Source organism: Gracilinanus agilis, chromosome 1 (assembly GCF_016433145.1).
Source record: "Gracilinanus agilis isolate LMUSP501 chromosome 1, AgileGrace, whole genome shotgun sequence".
Classification (NCBI taxonomy): domain Eukaryota; kingdom Metazoa; phylum Chordata; class Mammalia; order Didelphimorphia; family Didelphidae; genus Gracilinanus; species Gracilinanus agilis.
The window spans coordinates 223,717,150-223,741,104 of record NC_058130.1 but is presented as its reverse complement, the minus strand read 5'-3'; the positions used below and the strand labels follow the sequence as shown (position 1 = coordinate 223,741,104).

General features: G+C 34.1%; 1 protein-coding gene across 4 annotated transcripts in view; it reads left to right on the top strand.

Moving 5' to 3' along the window:
* Window positions 1-23,955, top strand: part of VPS35L (VPS35 endosomal protein sorting factor like) — a 112,307-nt gene that overhangs the window by 26,489 nt on the left and 61,863 nt on the right. For 2 of the 4 annotated variants that reach the window (XM_044660399.1, XM_044660377.1), the window contains exons 9-15: window positions 1,901-1,960; window positions 9,236-9,332; window positions 9,916-9,963; window positions 12,772-12,865; window positions 16,287-16,364; window positions 17,247-17,369; window positions 23,200-23,246. In XM_044660399.1, coding sequence (XP_044516334.1) covers window positions 1,901-1,960; window positions 9,236-9,332; window positions 9,916-9,963; window positions 12,772-12,865; window positions 16,287-16,364; window positions 17,247-17,369; window positions 23,200-23,246 — 547 coding nt within the window. The remainder of the gene's footprint in view (window positions 1-1,900; window positions 1,961-9,235; window positions 9,333-9,915; window positions 9,964-12,771; window positions 12,866-16,286; window positions 16,365-17,246; window positions 17,370-23,199; window positions 23,247-23,955) is intronic. The other 2 variants (XM_044660391.1, XM_044660383.1) reach the window with 1 other exon arrangement.

Sequence of the window (23,955 nt, the reverse complement as noted above, 5' to 3'; positions counted from 1 at the left end):
CTTCTTAATCAGTCTTCTAAAATCATAATTATTTCATTGATCAGAATTGGATAATATGTTCAATCTATCAAAACCATCTATTGAACTCCTACTACATATGAAGCATATTCACTTTATTTTATTTTTTAAAAAACTTCTAATTTCTGTAATAGAATTAGTAACTGTATATTGGTTCTAAGGAAGAAGAAATGACTTGCCCAGGGTCATGCAGAGGAAGTATCTGAAGGTCAGATTTGAACACAGGACCTCCTATCTTTAAGCTTGACTCTCAATCCACTAAGTTACCTAGCTGCCCTCACACAGTCACTTCAAAGAGATGTTCATGAAAACAGGGAAGTTCAGAGATGAATGTGTCTACAATCATAACATTTCAAAATTGAAGCCTTAAAAAATCATGTGATCTAACTAACTCATTTCATAGACAAAGAAACTAAAGTATGTAGAGGTTCAAGGACTTGTCCAACATTACATGACTAGTTAGTGGAAGAACCAAATCTTCTGGTTCAACATGTGGTATTCTTTTCCTTCCTTCCTTCCTTCCTTCCTTCCTTCCTTCCTTCCTTCCTTCCTTCCTTCCTTCCTTCCTTCCTTCCTTCTTTCCTTCCCTCTCTCCCTCCCTTCTCTTTCTCCCTCCATCCCTTCCACCTTAACTAGATGCAGTGAAAAAGATATATTTAGAACTTACTTTATCCAAAACCTATTCTAAGTTCTGGAGAAACATGCAGATAAACAAACATGTTTCCTGCTTCAATGAGCTCACATCTTTTTTTTTTTTTTTAATTAAATTTTCATTGATATCTGTTGTTTCTTACATTGCTTGCATTTCCTCTATAACCTTTCCCTTCTCCCTCCCAGAGAATCCTCTCAACAACAAAATTTAAAGGAAAAACAAACAAATAAAAAGTCAGTAAAACAAATTAATAAATTGAAAAAATATGAAAATATATGCATTGTCACACTAACATCTAAAAAGAGGTGGGAGGAGGTATCTGCTCATGTCTCTGTGATGATAAGCTTGTTCTTTGTGATTTTGTTACTTTCATTTTTGATTGTTTTATAGTTATTCTTTCCTGTGGTTGTGTAATATTTTTCTTTTGCTTACTTTGTATCAATTTATGTCTTCCCACACTCTTCTGTATTCATATTCATCATTTCTTACAGTCATATTCCATTACATTCATGACTCACAATTTGTTTAGCCATTCTCCAGTTGCTAAGCATCTACTTTGTTTCTAGTTCTTTTCTACCACAAAAGTACTGCTTAAAAACATTTTGGAATATAGAAGATCTTTCTAAAACCACTTTAGTAATTTTCTATAAAGTAGTTAAGGAGTAATTATTGAACCTGTTTTATTTTCTTAATTTGATTTAATAATAAGTTATTGGAATTCTTATCTCTTTGGGACTATTAAAAGCTAGTTTTTTAAAATAGTGAGGTGTTTTTTTTTTTTTTTTTTTGCCTCTAATATTCAAATGTGTGTTTTGACTGGAGTGACTCCTTCACGAAAACATTTTCTCAGCTTTTCTATTTGTCTCTCTCCCCCACCACGCTCCAAATTTTAATACTTTTTATCTTCCTGCTGTCGACATATCCAAGTACAATATGGATTGTTCATTGAGTAAATGAAGAGTGCTAAAACTCCTTTCAGCCTTGATATTTCCTGACCTCTGTCCCATGGAAAAGTCCTCAATGTGTTGTTTTATTTGCTCCATGTTGTCTGGAATAGAGTAAAAATTTTATTTTAAATTTTAGACTCACTAGGTGGCAGCGTGATATAAGTTTAAAACGTTCAAGGAAACGACCTTCTGTGTTCTTGGCTAAGGAAACTTTTTTTTTAATTGTTTGTTTCTTAGTTGTGTAATGTCTTAATGCCATGTCATTTCCTCCCCCTTTCCACAGGAAAATTAGTGTACGAGCGAATCTTTTCCATGTGTGTGGACAACCGCAGTGCTTTGCCAGGTAATTTTATAGATGATACGCTACCTTTGTTAATTCTACTGCTTTAATGATTGCAGTAATTTTGGGGTGTACAATGAGTCTCTTGAACATATGCTTTATATGTAAAACATAAAAATGTGTTATACTTGTATTTTTTTGGTGTGTTTAGAAGAAACATCGTTAACAGATTTCTGAATAGATTCTGTATTGTAAGAACTCTAAGATAAAATCTAAGAGATTTTTAAATGGGTCAGGTTAAGAGGGAAAGTAATTTGAATTTGCTTCACTTTTTTTGAACACAAGAGAGTTAGATGGAACTAGCTTTAGATAGATTTTTATTTCATGCCAATTTATTTTGTCTCCATTTGACATTTCCAAAATCCTGATTCCTAAGAACTAAATTTTTGGCCTTTTAATATACATTTAATAGGTTTAATAGTAGCGGGTAATATATATATAAATATATTCATTGTAAATATGTAGATAAAAAGAAAGAGGGTGCACAACAAGTAGCACTAATTTATCAGTTCTTACCTATTTACTCAAAAGAATCCATGATCTTATTGAAGTGAATGTTTCCTCCATTAGTAGAAATGGAAGATTCCAATACATCTCCTTCTGCTTATCTTGTCCTTGTCTTCTCCTCTTAGTTCCTTCTGGAGACCTTCCTTAATTTTTCTTGATATCTGAAAGATACCAGTGGAGTGAATTGTTTATTAGTTATCCTTCATTGTTATTGTCTGAATAGCCCTTCTTTTTTTGAACATAAATTTCTTTGATAACCTTCTTTAGTGCTGTAAAATTAATGATTAGGCATCTGATAGCATGGAATTTAAGGAATTTCTACTTCTGTTCTTCTCTTGCCTTTTTTCTTATTTTCTTTCTATATTACTATTTTACAAAATTCTTATGTAGGATTCTGTCCTGGGTCCTCTTTTCTTCTCTATACTAATTCATTTGGTGATCTCATCAGTTTAAATGGATTTAATTACCATCTTAATGATAATGATTTTCAAAACTACCTATTCTGCCCTAGTTTCTCTACTGACCTCCAGTCTCACATCTTCAGCTGCCTTTCAAGATGTTTCCAACTGGATGTCCAGTAGACACCTTAAAGTCAATGTGTGCAAAAGAGAACTCATTATATTTCCCTCTAAATTGCCTTATCTCCTCCCCTCTCCTTCCCTGTTACTGTAGAGGGCAACACCATCCTCAGTATCTCTCACTTTCCATATCCAAGCTGTTGTGAAGGCCTTTCAGTTTTAACTTTGCAACATCTACACATGCCCCTTTTTCTCCTTGAAACAGCTGCTACTCTTGAGCAGGTCCTTATCATCTCACATCTAGATTTTTGTAATAGCCTACTGGTGGGTCTGTTTGCTTCAAGTCTCTCCCCAACTCCAGTCCATCCTCCATTCAGCCTCTAAAGTGATTTTCCTAAAACATAGGGCTGATCATGCCACTCTCTTATTCAATAAACTTCAGTTGCTCCCTGTCACCTCTAGGATCAAATGCAAAATGCTCTGTTTGACATTCAAAATCCTTCATAATCTAGTCCCCCTCTACCTTTTTGGTTTTCTTCCACCATACTTCTTGACATGTAATTGTAAGTTCCCCTGCTCTGACTACTGACCTCCCTGGTTTCCTTTACATCCTAACTAAAATCTTACTTTCTACAGGAAGCCATTCCTAATCCTTCTTAATTTCAGTGCCTCTCCTCTTTTAATTAATTCCCATATTTCCTATATATAACTTCCTTTGCATATATCTTTATTTGCATGCTGTCTCCCCCATTAGATTGCAATCTTCTTGAGGGCAGGGATGGTCTATTTTTTTTAAAAACCCTTATCTTCTGTCCTAGTAACAATCCTAAGATGGAAAGGAAGGACTATGCAAACAGGATTACCTGACTTTCCTAGGATCACACAGCTAGGAAGTGTCTGAGGCCAAATTTGAATATAGGTCTTCTTGACTCCAGCCCTGAAGTTCTATTTACTATGCCACCTCCCTGTTCCCAGGGATTGATTATCTTTTGCCTTTTTTTTTATTGTGGTTGGGTATCTTCAGCATTTAGCACAGTGCTTGGCATTTTTAAATAAATTCTTATTGAATGGATGAATGAAAGGTAGGGGCAGTGACTGCCTCTTCTTTATTCTTATATCTTGAATGAGGACTGAATTGGGAGGTGAGAGTCTCTTGTTGAAAATAAATCAGTCTATCAGGAGTACCCTTTTTCTTTTGTCATTTTTATTATTGTTATTCTTTGTCTCACTTAATTTGCAAATCTTCATATTCTTTTTTTTTTTTGAAAGTGTTAGTAGTCCAAAAGAGCCATTGTGGTTTAACAGAAAGAACCTAGGAGGAGGAGTCAGGAATCGAGTTCTAAGCTTAGTGCACAATTGCAGACAAGTCATTTTGCCTTTTGGAATCTGTTTCTTCATTTGCCATTTGAGAGAATTGAACTCACTTTCACAAACAGTTGGAAAGCATCTATTCAGTTCCAACATGATTTTATGCTTTCTTAGTTACTTCTGGCCCTAGGAGGTTGCTAACTTGCATTTCACATTTTGGCTTCATATTCTTGCCAATCCTGAATATTAAATGAGTTTTTACAGATTACTGATTGTGCATTATTGTACTTACCAGCTAGTTCTCAGATCTAATTTTTAAGATTAGAATGTTTGGCAGGATACAGTTGGGAGAAGAGCTCCCTGAAACAAGAAGTGTCTAACTTCTCTGATAGCGTTTAAAGACATTTTTTACTCTCATAGTTCATTTAGCCTCTTGACTGCAAGATGATTTCATGGCCAGCTCAGTTTTCTGGTGTTTTCCTAGGTGTATGTTATCTAATTATTTTTAAATTTTTCCAGGTTTTCCTTCATCATGCCATTTTACTCTTTTAACTAAAAAAAGAGTTAAGCAAAAACAGCTGACATAGGGACCACATCTGAAAACATATATCATATTGCAACTTCTACATAGGCTTGCTTTTCTACTGTGTAGAGCAGGGGTTTTTATTTTGGGGTTTATGCATTTTTTTTAACATTTAGACAACTGTCACTATGATTGGTTTCCTTTGTAATATATGCAAATCATTTTATGCATTTAAGAAAATTGTTCTGAGAAGGGTTCCGTAGGGTACACCAGAATGACACAAACAAAATTAGGAGCCCTATTGTAGAGGATGCTGTTTCATTATTTGTTTTCCTGAAAAAGATTTCTTGCTACAGTTAGCTTTCAGGTGCCTTTTAGTTTTTTATTTAGTTTATATTATTTTAATCAAGAATATTGTTTTTTCTTATTTTGCTTGCTTTTATTTTGCATCAGTTCATACAGATTTTCCTATGGTTCTCAGAATCCCTTACATTCAGTATTTTTTATGGAACAGCATTCCATTAGATTCACATTTTTCAATTTGTCCAGCCTTATCCTCATAAATGTATTCTCAGTTTGCTCCTAATGTTTTTATTTTGTTTCTAAACTCTTACCTTCTGTCTTTGAATCAATACAAGTATTAGTTCCAAGGTAGAAGAGTGGTAAGGGCCAGGAAATTTGGGGTTAAGTGACTTGCCCAGGGACCAGATTTGAACATGGGACCTCCTGTCTCAGGCTTGGCTCTCTATCCACTGAGCCCCCTAGCTGTCCCTGTTCCCAACATTTTGTGATTATCCCATACACACACACACATACATACACACTTTATATACTTATATACCTCCCTATCTATGTATGTATACACAAATGCAGGATTTTCCTTTCTTCTTCTGACCTCGTTGAGATATATAATGCTTTATCAAAAGTTATATGAGTAGTTGAGTAATTTTCCACAAAATTCCAAATTAGTTTTCAAAATGAACCAATTTACAGTCTTACCACTACTGACTTTTATCATCTTTTCTTCTTTCAGGGGAAAATCTTAAATTAAGAAAAAAATCTGTGTTTTAATTTTTAATTTGTTCTATTAGCAATAAGACTTATCTTTCTTTCATGTTTGTTGATACTTTACATTTCTTCCTTTGAAAATTGTTGATTCTTATCCTTTGACCACTTATATCCCAGTCTTGTGTTTGTGTCAGTTTCCTTTATGTTTTAGATATCAGATTTATCAATGATATTTTATGCAGAATTTTTTCTTGCATTTAACAGTTTCTCTTTATTCTAGCTACACTGATTTTGTTTATTCTAGAACTTTAAAATTTTTTCATAATTGACATTGTCTTTCTTTTTTATGATCTCTCTTTGGTTGAGAATCTCCCTCTCCTTTCCCCTCCCTCAACTTCTAGTTGTAGGATTCCCTCTTTGCATTCTCTCCTAACTTTTGTAGAAGGTGATTTTTTATATTTAAGTTATGTATTCTTTTTAAATTTATTGTAGCACATAGGAAGTTAATTGGCATAGTACATAAACTGCTAGTCTTAGGGTTATTGATTTGCTGTGTGGGCCTGAAAAGTAACATCTCTCAGATTCAGACTCTTCATAAAATGAGAATAATAATAGCACCTTTTGAGATTTTTATGCGGATCAACTGAGATAACATGTAAAAGTGCTTTGAAAATCTTAAAGTGCTATATAAATATTATTTATTATTACATAGAATAAGATGCTGTCTTAATTAGAATTTTATTCCAGTTTTCCCAGCACATGTGAAACTTATTCAGTTTTGCAAGCAATAACTTTGTATATTCCAGGCAAATTTTAAAATAATATTAAAAAAATTTTAAAGACAAGATGTACACTCTCCCAAACAAGTATTTCTTTCCTTGATTTTTGGTGTGTTTGCACTACAGTTTTCATTTTATTTGGGTTTATACTCAGTGGAATGTAGTCTCTATGAGGACAGGCAGACACTTAGTTTTTTGTCTTTGTATTCCCAGAACTTAGCTCATGCCATGCTGGTATGGACTTAAGAAATTTTTGTTGTTGTTGTTGTTTTGAACATTTTCCCATTTTTTTTCTTGAATAAAGAGACTCCATTTGTATGTGTTTTCACTTATTCCAAGAACTGAAATTGAGAGGATAAAATTTTACACAAGAATTCCAGAGCTCCATGATCTTGGGAATGCATTTTATCTGCAATGAAATAAGCATTTGAAATTGGTTATGCCTGAAGAAATTAAGTGTAATTAGAAGAGGTTTAATAGTAATTTATACCCATTCTTTTTGTTTCAAAAAAACATCTTACTGATGATCTAATATCTTAGCTCTTTGTTTCCAAGGAATGATAATATAGCATGACTCCTATGAATTGTGAAAGTTACCAGTATCTTTTTGGTCCATGAAAGATATGAAGCTTGATGACATTGGTGTTAGTTTGGTTAGGCTTTTCTGATGAGACATATACTTGAAGAGTCTTTTTGCTCTGATAAAGGTATGTTACTTCTAATGTTTAAGAATTGAAAGGCATTTTGTTGCATTAACATAAGTTGTTAGAATTCATGTATTTGATTTTTTTCCCCCCTCAAACTGGTTTTTCCTATGTTTGTATTAGCAATATCCTTAACTGACTTGGTAGACAGGGCAAATTTTAACGAAGATGACCTCACACCCTGTAGCACTATTATGTAATAGACCTTTAGCAATTGGGGGTGAGAATTGGCAGATGTAATGAATTATATCTTCTCCCCTATATTTCCACATAAACTCGGTGTCCTGATGGAAAAATAAGCATAGCATCAGAATAATTAAAGCAGGAAAGGAAAAAGCTCTGCTCTTTGTTACTTTGTTGAGGTTTTTCTGGATACAATTTAAGAAATGTGATTACTTGTTCCTCTTGGAAAAAATTCAGAACCTACACAAAATAACCAACATTTTCCCTCTAAAACTGTCTAGTGGACTATTTTCAAACTTAGTGTCAAATTTTATTGTTGATTGATTGTAGACATATATTTAGCATCTAATCTTTAGATTTAGCACAACCCAGCTGTAGTATAATTCTAGTATATTCACATTGTGTGACTGAAGTAGTGGAAAGAACCCTAGAATAAAAGGTCTGGTTACTTGGGTTCTAGTCCTTGCTTTGTACAAAATTTCTGTGTTACATTGAGCACTTGACTTCTTGAAATGTCAGTTTCCTTTCTGTAAAATGAGATAGTTGGACAAGCTGATATTCAAGGTTTCTTATGATTCCAGATTTCATGCTTTAATTGTATAAAGAGAAATAAGAAACAATTCAATACTGGCAGTTCACAAAGATTTCAAAAAATATCCTCGAGTCTTTTTGTCTATTCTTTCTAGAGAGAAATAAGTAGTTTTGAAGGTGATAATATCTTTTTGTATATTAGTTGGGGTATTTTCATTGCTTTTTTTTCAACCCTTACCTTTTGTCTTAGAATCTATATAAAACATCAGATCAAAGGCAAAAGAGTGTAAGGGTTAGGCAGCTGGGATTAAGTGTCTTGCCCAAAGTCACGAAACCAGGAAGTATTGGAGGTCAGATTTGAATCCAGGTCCTCCTGACCTCAGGCCTGGCACTCTATCTACCCAGTCAAACAACTGCCCCATTTTCATTATTTTTTGAACATAGCAAATGTGGTACTTAATATTATGCGTAATGAAGCCTAAAGAGTCCAAAGGAGAAAGATGCTTAGTAATATATCTTTTAATTTCAGGCAGCTATGATTAGCTATTATTCTCTGCTGTCACTACACTGAATTTTTTCTTGTTGATGATTATGTCAAAAACTTATCATTCTAATCTTTTGTCACTAAGTGCTAGGAACAAAAGGAGAAAAATTTCCTGCAAAAACTAATTTGCTATTCTAAAAGCTAATTAAATGACTCCCTTTTGGTTTGGTTTAGAAGTGGCTGGGTGTTGTTATGTTTTGGAAGATAATTTAGGATAAACAATTGCATATTACTTTATTTGTTCTCTAGTTGAGAAATTTTTCTATAATTGTCTTGTAGAGATGTTACTGAGGCCTCAGGTGAGTAAAATATTAGCACTGATATATTGGAATTCCCTCTTCAGGTTTTGTTGAATAAGGCCATGTTATTTCTGGCTAATGTGATACTTTCAGAAGTTGAGATTTTTTTCTAACAATTAAATAAATTATAAATTTCTTAACTATTTTCAATCTCTCTGGATGTAGTTTGCATTGTAGAAGCCAGCTATTTGTGGATATGGAACACCTCTGTATCCTTAGGGGAGGAAGAAGAGAGAAGAAGCCAGAAGATTAGGATTCTTGAATCTTATTGTCTGTGTTTCATGGCAAAGGTTTCACTGTTACAGGGTGTGCAGGAGCATAGATCCCTTATATAGGAAGGAAAATTCTTACAGATGTTCACTTTTGTGTTACAGATCACTTTTCTCCAGAAAATGTAAATGACACGGCCAAAGAAACTTGCTTAAATTGGTTTTTCAAGATTGCTTCAATTAGGGAACTCATTCCTAGATTGTATCCTTTTTTCCTGGTCATCTTAAAGATAGGCTGAAGTATCTCTTCTGTTAGCAGAAGCCATATGAATGAACATTCTATGGAAAATTTAGTCATTGTTGCTTACCCAGTGGTTTATTTGTTTGAAAAGAGGAGAGCACAGCAAATTAGGAGCCCTTTGCCTTCTAATGAAGATTATTTCTCTCATACTAACCATATCTTAATTATGTAGTCTTATGCCCTAATAAAGTTTTAATTATAAAAACCCTGTTTTACATTTTATTTTGAATGAAACATAAATGAACACTTAATGATTTTCCAAAAGTTATTTAAAATATAACTGCGAATTAGAAAACAAAAATATAATAATTACTAACATTTGTATAGCACTTTAACTTTGTCAAATGCTTTACATTTATCTCACTTGTTTTCACAGCAATCCTGTGAGGTAAGCATAAAATGCACCAAATGTCAGCTAACTAAATTCTATTTGGTTATTTCCAAAAGTTATAGGTAGCTAGAATAGGAGAGTAGCCATGTTGCTATCTTCACTACTAAGGAAGTTATGTCATAAATATTTTTTCCTTAAACATTTCTCTTGTAGCTATGTGGAAGCAGCCATCCTGAACTGCAACAAGTTTTTATCTAAAACGTAAGAATAGTGCTAAAAGTATAGAACAGCAAAATTCTGAAGCATAGTCATTTCACTTTCATAACAAATTTGTTGAGGCTGTTATATAGGCTCTAGGTCTACTTTTAGTGATGACGGTAAAATATTTTAGTAACTTTGCCAAATACTAAATAGATTACAAATTATTTGAGTGCAGGAACTATGTTTTCTATTACTTTCTATCACCAAAGTGCCTAGCACAGGTTCATGAATAGTCTAATTTTCAACAAATTTTTACTGATTTTATTTGTTATTCAGTCCAACTGGGCTATGATATCTTTGGCCCAATTTTTTAGGATAACGTGGGTACTCAAGAAACAGTTGTGATGGATGATAACTTCCATGGAAGGGAAGCACCAGAACCATAGGATAAAGGCATCATCAGTAATATTGGTTTGGACCTACCTCTGTAAGCTAAGCCTGATAGCCCAATGGTAGTATATTCAGTATATGAGTGAAAGGCAGAAAAAAGACTTGTTCTCATTTTGAAGAAAGAGAAGTAATTGGGAAAAAATAATGCCCAGAGAGAAGGGAAATTGAATGCCAAACAGATGGAAAGAAACTAGTAAAGTTGTAAAAGTGAGATGAGGACCCAAATAAGATATGTTAGAAATAAATCTTTTATTTAAGTAGTTTGTTGCACAGTAAGGGTTACAGATTAAGTTGGAGATCATTGATAGAATTATACCAGTTCATCAAATACTTATAAAAATTTGTCTTTTGCAAAGCACTGTTAGACTTGTTCAAATGTACAGTGATTGAAATTGGGACACAAAGTGTTTGCTAGAAATTGGAATGTTATGATGGCAAAAGAAAAATCTGTCCAAAATGCTATAAAATTTTGTAGAGAAAATCCTTTCATCTAGGCAGATGGGGTATTAGGGAAAATTATATGGAGGATGGGTCTTGAATAAAGTAGAAATTGGAATGAGTATATTTCAGGGTAGGGGATAGGTTGTAAGAATACATGGAGCAGCTAGGTAGCACAGTGGACAGAGCTCCAGGGCTAGAGCTGGGAGGACTGGGGTTCAAATATGGTTTCATACACTTCCTAACTACGTAAGTCACTTGGCCCTGATTGCCTACTCTTGCTACTCTTTTGTCTTAGAATTGGTACTAAGACAGAAGCTAATGGTCTCTAAAAACAAATACTTTGGGGCAGGTAGGTAGTTCAGTGGATAGCAAGCCAGACCTGGAGATATGAGGTCCTGGATTCAAATTTGGACTCAGACACTTTCTAGATATGTGACCCTGGGCAAGTCATTTAACTGCATTTGCCTAGCCCTTACCACTTTTCTCTCTTAGGAACTGGAACTTAGTATGTTTCTAAGACAGAAGGTAAGGGTTTAAAAAAAAAAAAGGGAATATATGGAGGTGGAATATTGTAAGCCAGAAGTGTAGAAAAGTAAAAGCCCAGTTTGGCTGGAACACTGAATTCCTGAAGTGGAATAACGTGAAAGGAGGATGGAAAATTAGGCTGGAGCCAAATAATGAAGGGGTCTAAATGCCAGGCTGAAGAGGTTATTTTTTCCTTTATTTAGGGGGAGCAGCTACTACAAATGACACAGTCAAATCTGTGCATTAGGAAAATTATTTTGGCAGTTTTATAAAGGATAGATTTAGGTTTAGGAAGCAATTGAAGGCTAACATTGGTCTGTGCCAGAAAAGTGAAGTTTGGGCTGACTTGGTGGCAGTTTGAGTAGAGGGAAGGGAACAGATGGAAGAAAATTGTTAAGGTAGTATCAATAGGATTTGGCAATCTATTGGATATTGGAGATTAGGAAAGATAATAGTCAAACATGACTCTTAACAGTGGCCTGGAGCATACCATTTTAGGTAGTTTGGAATTCTAATGGTGCCAGCAACACAAATAGATCATTTTGGTGGTGGTGGTGGTGGTGGTGGTGGTGGTGGTGGTGGGAGGGGGGGATGGGGAATGATTTGGAGATGTTGAGTTTGAGGTGTTGGTTGTGGAGACATTAAACACTTAAAGAGGGAGTTGGAAATGCAGACATGGAGCCTGAGAGAGGAGGGCCAGATATATAGAGCTTAGTCATCTGCATAGAGATAATCATTGAAATCAATCAGTATGCATCCCTTCAGCACCTACTATGTTCTGAGCACTGTGTTACCAGTAGGGGTACATGAGATTGCCAAAAGAGGGAGTAGAGTCGCTAAATAGAGAATAGTCGAGGGCTGTGGATAGAGCATTGAGAGTTAATTTAGTGGATGGGGAGAGGAAGATGAATTATTAAAGGAAATGGAAAAGGAATAATTTAGGGGACAGGATAGGAACCAAAGCAAACTATGAGATGGGGGTAATCAGTAGGGTCAAATGCTACTGAAAGGTCAGAGGATATTGAGAAAAGAATTGTTGCAATTTGTAACCAAGAAGCCATTTGTATCCTCAGAATGAAGAATTTTACTTGAGTGATGCAGATGAAAGCCAGATTACTGGAGCTGGAGTGAGTCGAATAAATGGAGACAAGTGAATGTAGACCAGTCTTTCTTATTAATTTAGTACTAAAAGATAGGCCCACCTTACTCTAAGAGACTTCTAAGTAAAAAAGAAGGATTAGTATAGCCATTGGGAGAAAGTGTACCAAGAAACAAAAATGATGTCTTTTAAAACTTAAGATGTTGACTTTGATTGGTGCCTGAACTCTTCTGTCATATTGCTCCCCTCATAAAAATTTAAATCAGAATTCTTAGATTTACATAAAAAAGTTAATGATATTCTTAAATCTCTGTGTGTAATACTGACTTTTTTTGTTCCTTTGCTTCTAACAGAGGAATTTCAGAATGTCTTCCAAGACTGACATGCATGATTAGAGGAATTGGCGATCCTTTGGTTTCAGTATATGCCAGGGCATATCTGTGCAGGGTAGGTTTTGATTTAATGAGTGCTATTTAAAATGTATGCATGTGATGTTTCCTTAAATGCTCACATTTCTCCTTTGCTTCCTCATAGGTCATTGAAAGAATGACTTTATTAGCTGCTAATTCTGGTGAATAAATTTTTAACAGAAAGTGCTTCTCAATCCTATTGTGTGTTGTTTAAAAAATTAATTTCACAATAGGCTTAACTTAACTATGGTTAGATAAGATCTCAAAAATCAACTTTTTTCAGGAATAATTTTTCTCAGTTCTTCCTAAAATGGAAGGCAAAGATGGAATCATAAAGACTACATATCATCATTAGATTGGTTTTCATTCACTCAAAAGACATTTTGATAACTCAGTACTTGATTTCAGTGTGTTTGTGTTCTTGTCAAAGAGATTTGGAAACAACTTAATTCATTGCCATTTACAAAGTATGGAGACCCTTTAGAACTGTGACAAGTTGCAAAATCTGTCATGGGATTAACTCTGTGCTTTACTTTTGTATCAGCTCAAGGTTTCAGTTTGCTCCTTAGTTATGGGCTGTGAACCCTCTGGTTCTTGAAGTATTGAAATATTTCATTTTCCATTTGTAAATAAAATGTTTTTGTCCAGGTTTCTCTTGTAGTTCAGTGAACAATGGTTGCTGGTTTTATTGACATTATTATTACTATAATATTTCTGAAGGTCTGTGATTTCACCATATGGGTACTCCCTCTAGTTCAATTCAACAATCACTTATTACATATTTACTTTATGGCAGGCTTTGTGTTAGGTGCACAGGGTACAAAGACAAAGATAAAATAATCTCTGCCCTCCAAGGAGTTGACATTTTACTGATGGAGATAGTCATCCCTTGTTGCTTTAGTTGATAGACTGTTTCATTGGTCTCTTTGACTAAATATATTCATTAAGTAGTATTGATGAGGAGTCTCTTAAAATTTGACTTGGTAGGTTTCCCTTGGGGGGTCTTGGACAATAATCTATCAAGGCCATGTTCCAACCCTTTCTAGCTTGGTAGGACCTTCTGCAACTTGTATTTGGTTGGCATAGCCTTTGAAAACCTAGGGTCACTGCCAAGCTAAATGGAGGCATTTTAGAGAGTAATGCTGACATTAAAACAGACTCAATGTTTGAGATTGTGATGAATATTAAAATACTTTGAGAACAAAGATATAATTTATGTTATTAAAGCAAATAGATTAAAGCTATTGGTTTTGAGTTTGTTTTTGTTTTTTTCCCAACATATATAGCAATGCTGGAGGCTGTGTGGTTTCTTAACAGTTCACAAAAGAAATCATATAATCATAGCAAATGCCCTCAGAACAAATGAATGAGATACTCATTTTATAGGAGAATTTTGCAGATTTTTAAAGAAATACTGACAATTGATGACACAAATAATCATTTTGAGGTTGATTTTTTCTAATATATCAACATATCTCCACATACTTATGGCATATGGTATGTTTTCATAATTATTTGGGAATGCAATGTTTTCCCCAAAGCTGCAAGTTTTGAATTTATTAAGGATCAAATAATTCCTTAATTAGTCAACATTTACTTAGCACCCATTATGTACAAAGGATTGTACTAGATTTTGTGTCATGGTGGCAGTTTATGACAATAGGCTTATATATTTCAAATGACCCTTCTTGTGCCTTAATAATGTTTCTTATTAAAAATCAACTAGTTGAGGGGGGAAGGCCTTATTCTTTCAGATTTATATTAAAGAAGGAAACAAGGAAACCTAGTAGATGATAATGTCGCACACAAAGTATCTTTTAATAGTCAATCGTGGCTATAGTTTTAAAATGTTGCCTCTCAGGAGGGATAGACTAAATAGTGTTAAAGATAGATCCTGCCTTTGATAACATCTTCATAAATCTAGGACATGTATAAATTCTCCACATTGGGTGGCTATAAAGTCGTTTTAATATTAAGAGTGTAAGTAATAGGCCTGGGGATTTAACTGGGGAACAATCTGAGACAGATGTAGAAAACCCGAGTGTGGGAGATGAAAGTGCCATCAGTACCACATTGGGGAAAAAGTGATCCTCACCCAAAGCAGGGTCCAAGCTGTTCATTTGATTTTCTTGTAAAGAAACAAAAGATTTGAGTGGGTAGCATGGCCAGGGTGGGGTGGAGGGAGCCATTTATAAAAGGAAAGTATGATTAACTTTTCTTCTTGAGTCCTGTCTCATTCTCCTTTTCTAGTGCTACTTGTCCACAGTTCCTTTCTTTGGCGCTGTTGGTGCCTAACAGATAATTATTCCCTCTTCTATGGTATGATTAAGTGGAATGTGAGGCAGTCAGAATAGAATGCAACTTGATGTAACATTTCTTTTTAGATGCTTTAATTCAATGTTCTTACACTTCAGCATTTCACTTTTTACATATGTTATGCTGGTCATGATGATCAGCCTTTCTTGGGACAGTTCAAAGTGATTTACAGACATTGTGTCCTTGATCTTCCTACTGATTTCCTGTTGTTTCTATTCTATCAGCCTTACTTCCCAGAAGTTATTTTTCTTGTTTCATTTTAGTGACAAAGCTGAAATTTTAAAATTGCTTTGATTCTCAGCTTTTATCTGCTACTTTTATGTGATATGATCTCAGTTTTATGTGGATTTTTTAACATGCCACCCCTACTTTTTTAGCCCACACCTTTTCCCATATATTCTAATACACACTTATTACATACCCTATGATTAACTAGCTCTTCTCTCCATCTACAAATGTGAAACTACTGTTTTGAAAAACTGATTCTTATAATAATTGGGTTTGTCACTAATGTGCTTCACATTATGTTTATGTAGCACTTTTAAAAAAAATTTACTTCCTCAGTTATGCTTCTGCAAAGAGCTAATTTGGTAACAGAAGGAATTAATTTAATATTTAAAGTGATCTGAAGCTCCACCAAAATATACTACAATACCTTATTCTAGCATTGAAGTGACCTCAAAGTTCACAAACCTATGCCATTCAAGTGCAAGGCTTTGGCTAATTGTACCAAGCAGTAAAGACTTTGATTGTAAGACTGGGTATATAGACTTCTAATGAAGACCAATTTGATTACTTTTCCACAGTCTTGGCCTAAAAATTTGGCTTCTAGCTGGTGGTTGGATTTTTTTTGAGGGAGGGGGAAGATGTGCTGCTAAAGCCTACGAGTGTTTTTAGTTCACATCTGTGGAGGAAGTAACCATACCAACGAAACATTAAAGTAGAATTTGTATTGAAGGTCTTTTTTGGTTGATTTTCTTCTTAAAAATGAGTGACAGTTGTACTTTCTGTAGAGGAAGAGAAAAAATAAGCAATATATTTTACTTTCGAGTTTTCTTTTTTGATTGGTTCCTTAAGACATCTGTTTGTAAATATCAACTGCTGGGGAGCTAAAAGATGGTTTTACTTTGCTTTGGTTATAGGTTGGGATGGAAGTGGCTCCACATCTCAAAGAAAATCTAAATAAGAACTTTTTTGATTTTCTCCTTACATTTAAACAGGTAAAAAAACTTTTTTTTAAAAAAAAACAACCTGATTAATGTGTCAGTTGTATGCTGATTTATTTTTGTCTTATTAATCAGTCCAATTTTGTCTTCCAAGGGAAAATGCTTCATGTTTTCAAATTGAGTTTACACAAATAAATTGTGCAACTACACATTTTTGGCAATCAAAATGTTTTGATTCTGCTGACTAGATATAACTTATTAAAAATATGTGTGTTAATAGGAAAGATTTCCAAATGATTATTTTTCCCATTAGCTTTTTTTTAATATCTATTTTTTAATCAGCTTACTAACCTTGTTATGTACATTACAAATCAACTGAGCTAAGTGAGGTTGAAAGTTTTTGACATTTTTTCTGGCTTGAACGACCTGAAAAGAGGAGTAATTGTCTAGGATACAAAAATTTCCATATAAGTATGCATTATTCACTGATTAATTTTTCTCTTTGGGGTATTGCTTTCCTGTTCAGAATGTGTGTGAATATGTATGTGTGTATAACACACATATATATTTATGTTGTTGTTGTTCAGTTGAAACCAACTCTTCATGACCCTATGGACCATATTCTCTATTTGGTTCTCTTGGCAAAGATACTGGTTTGCCATTTTCTCCTCTAAGGGATTAAGCCAAAAAGAGATAAAATTATTTGCCCGAGGTAACATAGCCAGTAAATGTCAGAGGCTGGATTTGAATTCAGGTCTTCCTAACTCCAGGCCTCTATCCACTGAACCATCTAACTACCCCATACACATACACATATTTATATACAAATACAAATATATATCTTAAAATTTATATTTAATAAATAGAAAAGATATATACACACACACACACACACACACACACATATATAATTTTTTGTGTAAATGTTTCCTTTAGATTCATGGGGATACAGTTCAGAATCAATTGGTGGTACAAGGAGTGGAGATTCCATTGTATCTTACTTTGTACTCTCCTGCTATTGATTGGATTCTGCAGTGCATTGCTTATCATGCTCCTGAGGTAATTTCCTTGATACAGATACTTTAAAATGAAAGTTCATAGATAATATGCTATAATTATTTTTAAACTGTCTTTTTTTCCTCTGAAGAAGGTATACTATTGTGTGGAGTGGAATCTGGGGGGTCTGCACTCCAAAGTCACTCTAATAAGCAGACAGGAGACTTAATAAGAAAGTGGCCTTTATTAGAAAGAGGAAGAAGATAGGGGGCACTGCTCTGAGTGGTCGACACAAAACAAATGTTCAAGGGTATATAAATAAACTCAGAATTTATAGAAAATTAACACAGTGCTTCTCTTTTCGTTGCCTACCACCTGCGCGTGACACAATGTCTGCATATGTTATATTTTTTTTATCTTATTCTACCCTCCTTAAGTTTTCCAGTGTTTATGAACCCATGGGAGCATTCCTCAAGTTTGCAATTTCTAGGTTGAGTCAGTTTAGAAATAGCCAAGGTCTTTCATACTGAAACATTTGATATAGGGAGCCAAGATTATAACATTAGGTTTAGGACTTTTTCTCATGAGAATTTTCTATCACTATCCAGTTTCTAACCTCTTTTAACCTTTTGAATACTGACTGTCAGAGCTGTTTGGAATCCATATGAAAAAGGGAAAAGGGGGAGAAAGGGGGCTTCTTGGCCTCATTAGAAAAGAGTACTAATTAAAGAGAGAGGGGTGAGTATGTGTGTGTATGTGTATGTGTGTGTGTGTGTGTGTGTGTGTTTGTGTGTATGTGCACACACACACATTGATTGCTTGGGGAGAGGGGTTTCTCTACTCTTCATAAGGAGAGATAGACATCTCTTAAAGAAGGGTTCCCAACTTTCACTAATTTTCTATAGGAAATTGCCAATCTAAAATTACTAATACTAGCTAATATATGCTTGAGAATAATACATAATTTCAACCCATACATTATCAAAATGACCTTGAGGCAACCTTTTTGAAGTATTTTCATTATTTTTCATAGGATTCAGAATTTTGGGTTATGTTTGTCACTAGAATGATATAGCAATTGAAAGTAATTTAAATACCATAAGAAGATATTGCTCTATTGAAATGGCAACTTTCCCCTAATTCTGGGAAAAATAAAGGTTAAAAATAGAATAAGTGTCAACTTATTGAACTTCCCTTAGTTTCTTTCCTATTTAATGCCATGTGAAACTGATGAGTCTAAGAAATCTTTGGTAATTGAGAAGATTCAAACCACAGAACTTTGTGAGGAATGGTTCATTGCTATATAGCCTGCCCCGACCACTGCACTCTGAAGTGTGCTCTCTCATCGTTCTGAACACCCTAAGTAGTTATCACCACCAACATGACAGTTATGCAGGGTCTTCTGGCAGTTCAGCTGTAGTCTTGAATAATTTTAATTAAAAGATTTAAATATTTAAAAAAATTTTTTTTAAAACCCTTACCTTCCATCTTAAAGTCAATACTACAGAAAAGCAGTAAGGGCTAGGCAGTGGGTGTTAAGTACCTGGCCCAGAGTCACATAGCTAGGAAGTATGTGAGGCCAGATTTGAACCTAGGATCTCCCATCTCCAAACCTGGCTCTCTGTCCACTGAGCCACCTAGCTGTCCTCTGCTAACTTAATTCTGAACTCCTTGTAAGCAGAATATGTCATATATACATATATATTTATATATATATCTATATCTTATTACCACAGTATCTCGTGGAATAAAATTAGCATTGCACATATAGGTGCCCAGTAAGTATTTGTTTACTTGAATTATTACATTGGGCCATTCTAAATGAAGATTGTTTTAGAGTACAGTACACATTCTTCTTCATCTTATGTATTTTCTTTGAAATTAAATAGAGTTTTAGGTTCTTGGAGACTTTACCATGTAGAAAGATGGCAGTCTTGAGTTAGGGCATTTAAGACCTAGGAATCATGTTAGGTGTTTTTTGAAAACCAGAGAATTTTGTTTGCAATATGTTTTTAGGAAAAACAAACTGGCATAATATATTCTGGGAATATTTCATTGTCTGTTATATATAAGACATTGTGTAATACATAGAGAGAATGGTCATTGCCCTTGTGTAATTTATGGCCTTACTAGTAAGGAAATTTACACAAACACAAATAACTCTGTAACATGGTAAATTGTGATTGTAAAGGAAAAGAAGTACACAGTGTTAGATTAATACACAGTTAAAAAGAGGTGACTTTTAGAAAAGGGGAAGGATAAAAGAAGGCTTGTTGGAGGATTGAAAAGAATAATATCACAAGGTACTCTAATTTTTACCTTAAATATGTAAGTATTCTCAAAGGATGTCAGTGGAAACTAGAAATAAATCTTCCTAGGAAAGAGTACTCTAGGAAATGTTTACACCAGTGCAATTAAAGATTACATCATTTGAATCATAATAAACCCTGATTTTTTAGGATCATTTTGTTCTGAATGTGACATAGCATCATATTAAAAAAATTGGTCATATTTTACAAATTGCTAGAATAGTGCAGATAGAATTAGAACATCCTTAGTTGAGAAAGGTTTAGAAAGGGAAGGATGTTTCACTTGACTCCATAAGTTGATGAGATAACAGGACTAAACCAAATGTGAATGTCTTGAATGATAGCATTTATATAGCCCTTTAAGGTTTGCAAAATACTTTAGGAATATCTCATTTGAGGATCTCATTTGCTAGTGCAAAGACAGGAACTGTTTTGTGTTTACAGTACCTGGCACAGTACTATGTACATATCAGGCACTTAATAAATATTTCTTGAATTTAATTTAATACAGCAAAGTGGAAATAGCTCAAATTCAAGTACAGTGTACTTAAATAATATAGATATATCCCCATTTGGGGAAAGATCTGAACTCCAAAATTTGAATTTATAAAACAGATAAACCAGGAAGGAATTGTAGATGTATTAAAATATTTATTCTGGCTTAATGAAAAGATTCACCAGTTTCCCAATTCTTTTATTCAAAATAGAATTAATTATAAAAATTATAAAATTTATATAATATTAAATTATTTTAAAAAACAAAAAGAAAACACCTATTTGTGCACTCACAGTATTTTGTGAGTTATAGCTGACATAAATCCAACTTTTTAAGTATTTCATATATCTTAACTTATTTTTTCTTCAAAATAGCCCTAAAAGGTAACAATTATAGGTATTATCCCCATTTTACAAATGAAGAAACTGAGGTTTAGTGAGGTTAAGTGAGCCAAAGTTTGTTATGACTCTAAGGCCAATATTCTTTCCATTATATCATCTGAATTATAAAACTCTTTCATTATATGTGTTTTTAGCTTATTAGGAGGTTTCTGTTTATTAGTTAGCAAGCATTTGCTTACCTACTCTCTACTCATAATCATGCTAGATACTGTGTGGGGATATAAAATTTATATGTGAAGTGATTCAAGGAGCTTACTGTCTTGTTAGAAAGAGATAATAAAAGAAAACAATAGTGATAATATGACAGTATGTGTTCATGAGGAAGGGTCATACATCAGAGATGGAATACAAAGGAACTCTACATGGAGGAAGTAGAATTTCATTTTATTTTTTAAAACCCTTACTTTCTGTCTTAGAATCAATACTGTGTATTGGCTCCAAGGCAGAAGAGTGGTAAGGCTAGGCAATGGGGGTTAAGTGACTTGCCCAGGGTCACACAGTTGGGAAGTGTCTGAGACCACATTTAAACCTAGGACCTCCCATCTCTGGGCCTGGCTCAATCCAAGTTGCCACCCAGCTGCCCCAGAGGAAGTAAAATTTTAAATGTGCCTTTAGGGATAGATTGAATTTAGGTATGTGGAAGTTGTTCTGTTAAGGTTTATTAACCATATAGTAGCATTTTATATAAATTCAACATACAAATTTAGGTATGCTTGATTGGCAATCAAAAAAAGTAAAGAGAAAAATACTCAAAATAAATATTTTAATTATGCACTTAATTTGTACCATTTCCCAAAACAGTATAAAGTCCTGCAGCAGTTTGCCCAATCTTTCTTGTTCTCAATCTGAGAAGCATTAGTATGAGCTGTTACATTGTTTTGCTCTAAACATTAACTCCTACATCAGTCTTTGTCTGGAGTTCTCTCTTGAAACAAGTTGTGTCCATATCAGAGCAGTGCTTCTCTTTGTTTTGTTAACACTATTTAGTTTTTTTTTTTTAAATAACTCTTACTTTCTGTCCCAGTAACAACTCTAGGATAGTCATCTTTTTTATGTACTGGGTATATAATTTATGCGGAAAGTAGTAACTTTCATGTAATTTTGGGTACTCTAGATTTGTAGAAATGACACTAGGTCTTATCTGTAGGTCATTGTATGACTGTTCTTAACCTTCCTGTCTCAGCTGTGAAAATAGATATATAACATCTCATTTATTAAATTTATTTTTCATGAAGTCATATTTGTGAAGGTATTATAAAAAAATTGCTACAAGCCTAATAACAGCATGTACTCTAAAGAAATATCTAAAAAGTTAAAGTTCACAATGAAATGCTGCAAGACAAGAGGAATTGATTATTTCACCTGTTTTACACCCCTTTTAAGCCTATCTAAATATGTAGTATATGCTAAAGAAAAATTGGCTAAACTATAGCGTTTGCAGTAGTTTATCACTGCCAAAAGACTTCCTTAAATCAAAGTCTGATTTGAATTGGTGTGCATCTTGTTCTTGCCAAAGACAATCAACTTTGTCATCTTTTCAGATAAAGAATTTTTGGCAAACATGCCTGTGATCCAGACATGGCTTTTTGGCTCCATTTATACTTTAAAATATTTGTATTTCCGGAAAGCATCCAAATGCTTTCACAGTTCTTTAGTGAGATATATTTCAAATACAACCATATTTTATTTAAAATTTTGAAAGCTTATTTTCTTCATGGCCCAAATGATTTGAATTGCCCAATATGCTCTTCTAGGAGTGGTGTGCCAAGTCTTCATGTATTTACTTCCTCTTGGGGGATGTGCAAGGAAACTAGACTTACAAGATACCCCTTTCCATTACCCCTCCTAATTGGAGCTCCCCAGAGGCTAGTTGGTACCTTCTGGGAGTGCTTGATTAAAAAGAAGATACTCCAGTAGAAGTCACATTTAAAACCAGATAATACCAGATAATTTGGTATTATTTAGGGCTCAGCTGTGGATAAGAAGCATGACTTAGGAGGTATACCAAGATACTAGGTAAACCTTTTGATCTGTGATCTATATAACTATATTTACTCCTTTTCAATATAGTTCAACAAGTATTTATTGGCTACTAGTAGGAGAGGTGGGACAACATTACACACAGTTTTGCTTACTTTATATTTGCCTAGAGTGAATTTCAGTAGTGAGTCTCAGCAACACTATTCAAGATCTTTTCTGTTCTCCTGGTGGCAGACCCTTCCCTTAAAAGTTGCTTTTATTTCTTATTTTTTTTTCTTTTTTGTTAAGTGACTCTTTTGGGATAGAATGTCTTAAGAACCTTTATAATCATTCAGTAATCAACAAAAATTTGTTATGAGTCTTCTGTGAGTCAGGCATTATTCAAAACTATTGGTTATCAAAATGTATACAGAAGTTTTTCCTCCCCTACCCCCAAGACTATGTGGAATTAACATCCAATTAATTCCCACTTTGTTTAGGTTAAGGGGAGAATTGTGGGAGGGAGTTCATTGGGAGAAATTCGGTGGGAGAAGAAGAAAAAACTTCAAATGAGACAATTAAGGTAAATCTTTTTTTCTGGGAAAAAAAGAGACTTAGAATTTCAAGGCTTACTTATGCTTAGAACGCACAATTACATTAGAACTTTTCTATAAAGAATGGTGGATTTGGTTAACTCACCTCTAAATTTTCATTAAATATTCACCTAGGTTCTACTTACTGAGATGATGGAAAGATGTAAGAAACTAGGAAACAAGTAAGTATTCTTTCATTCCTAAAGCAAGAATAAAAGATTGAATGTCTGTTCTGAGCCAGTTAGTTCAGTTTTTGCCCATACTTGTAGAAGGGTTGTTTGAAACTCTTTTTTCTGATCAGCTAGAAGCAGTTTTCCAAACCATTAACCATTTTTTTGCTTGTCCTTGGAAGATAATAAGACTATTTATTATTTCCCCCAGTGCTATTTTAGAGAGGATAAGCAATCATTCTCACTTAAGTTAGCTAGAAAAATAAATCATTAATTCAGAAGCTTGGCCTTTTCTTCCTACTTAAGAGATATGTATAGTGACAACTGTTTATGCTTGGTTAACAGAGGGAATAAGAAAATATGGCTGCTATACTCACTCTGCCTTACATATTGTTAATTTGCTGTCTAATAGAAAACCCCTTGCTCTGTTTTTATGTAGCTATACAATCTTATTCAATAGGCATTTATTGATCACCCCCATCTCAGTTGCTAGGTGCTGTTGGGAATAAAAAATAAGTGTTAGAAATGAGCCTTGACCTCCAAGACCTGACTGTCTGGTTGAGGACACAAGGATTAAACATATTAAACAGAGAATGGTATATAATACATCCAAGATTAAGTACTAGACTGTGTGGCCCAGAGATCAGAGCAGGGAAAGGGATTGAGACTGGTCATTAGTGTAGGGCCCAGATAAGGGAATTGCCTTCACCAATGCAGGTGG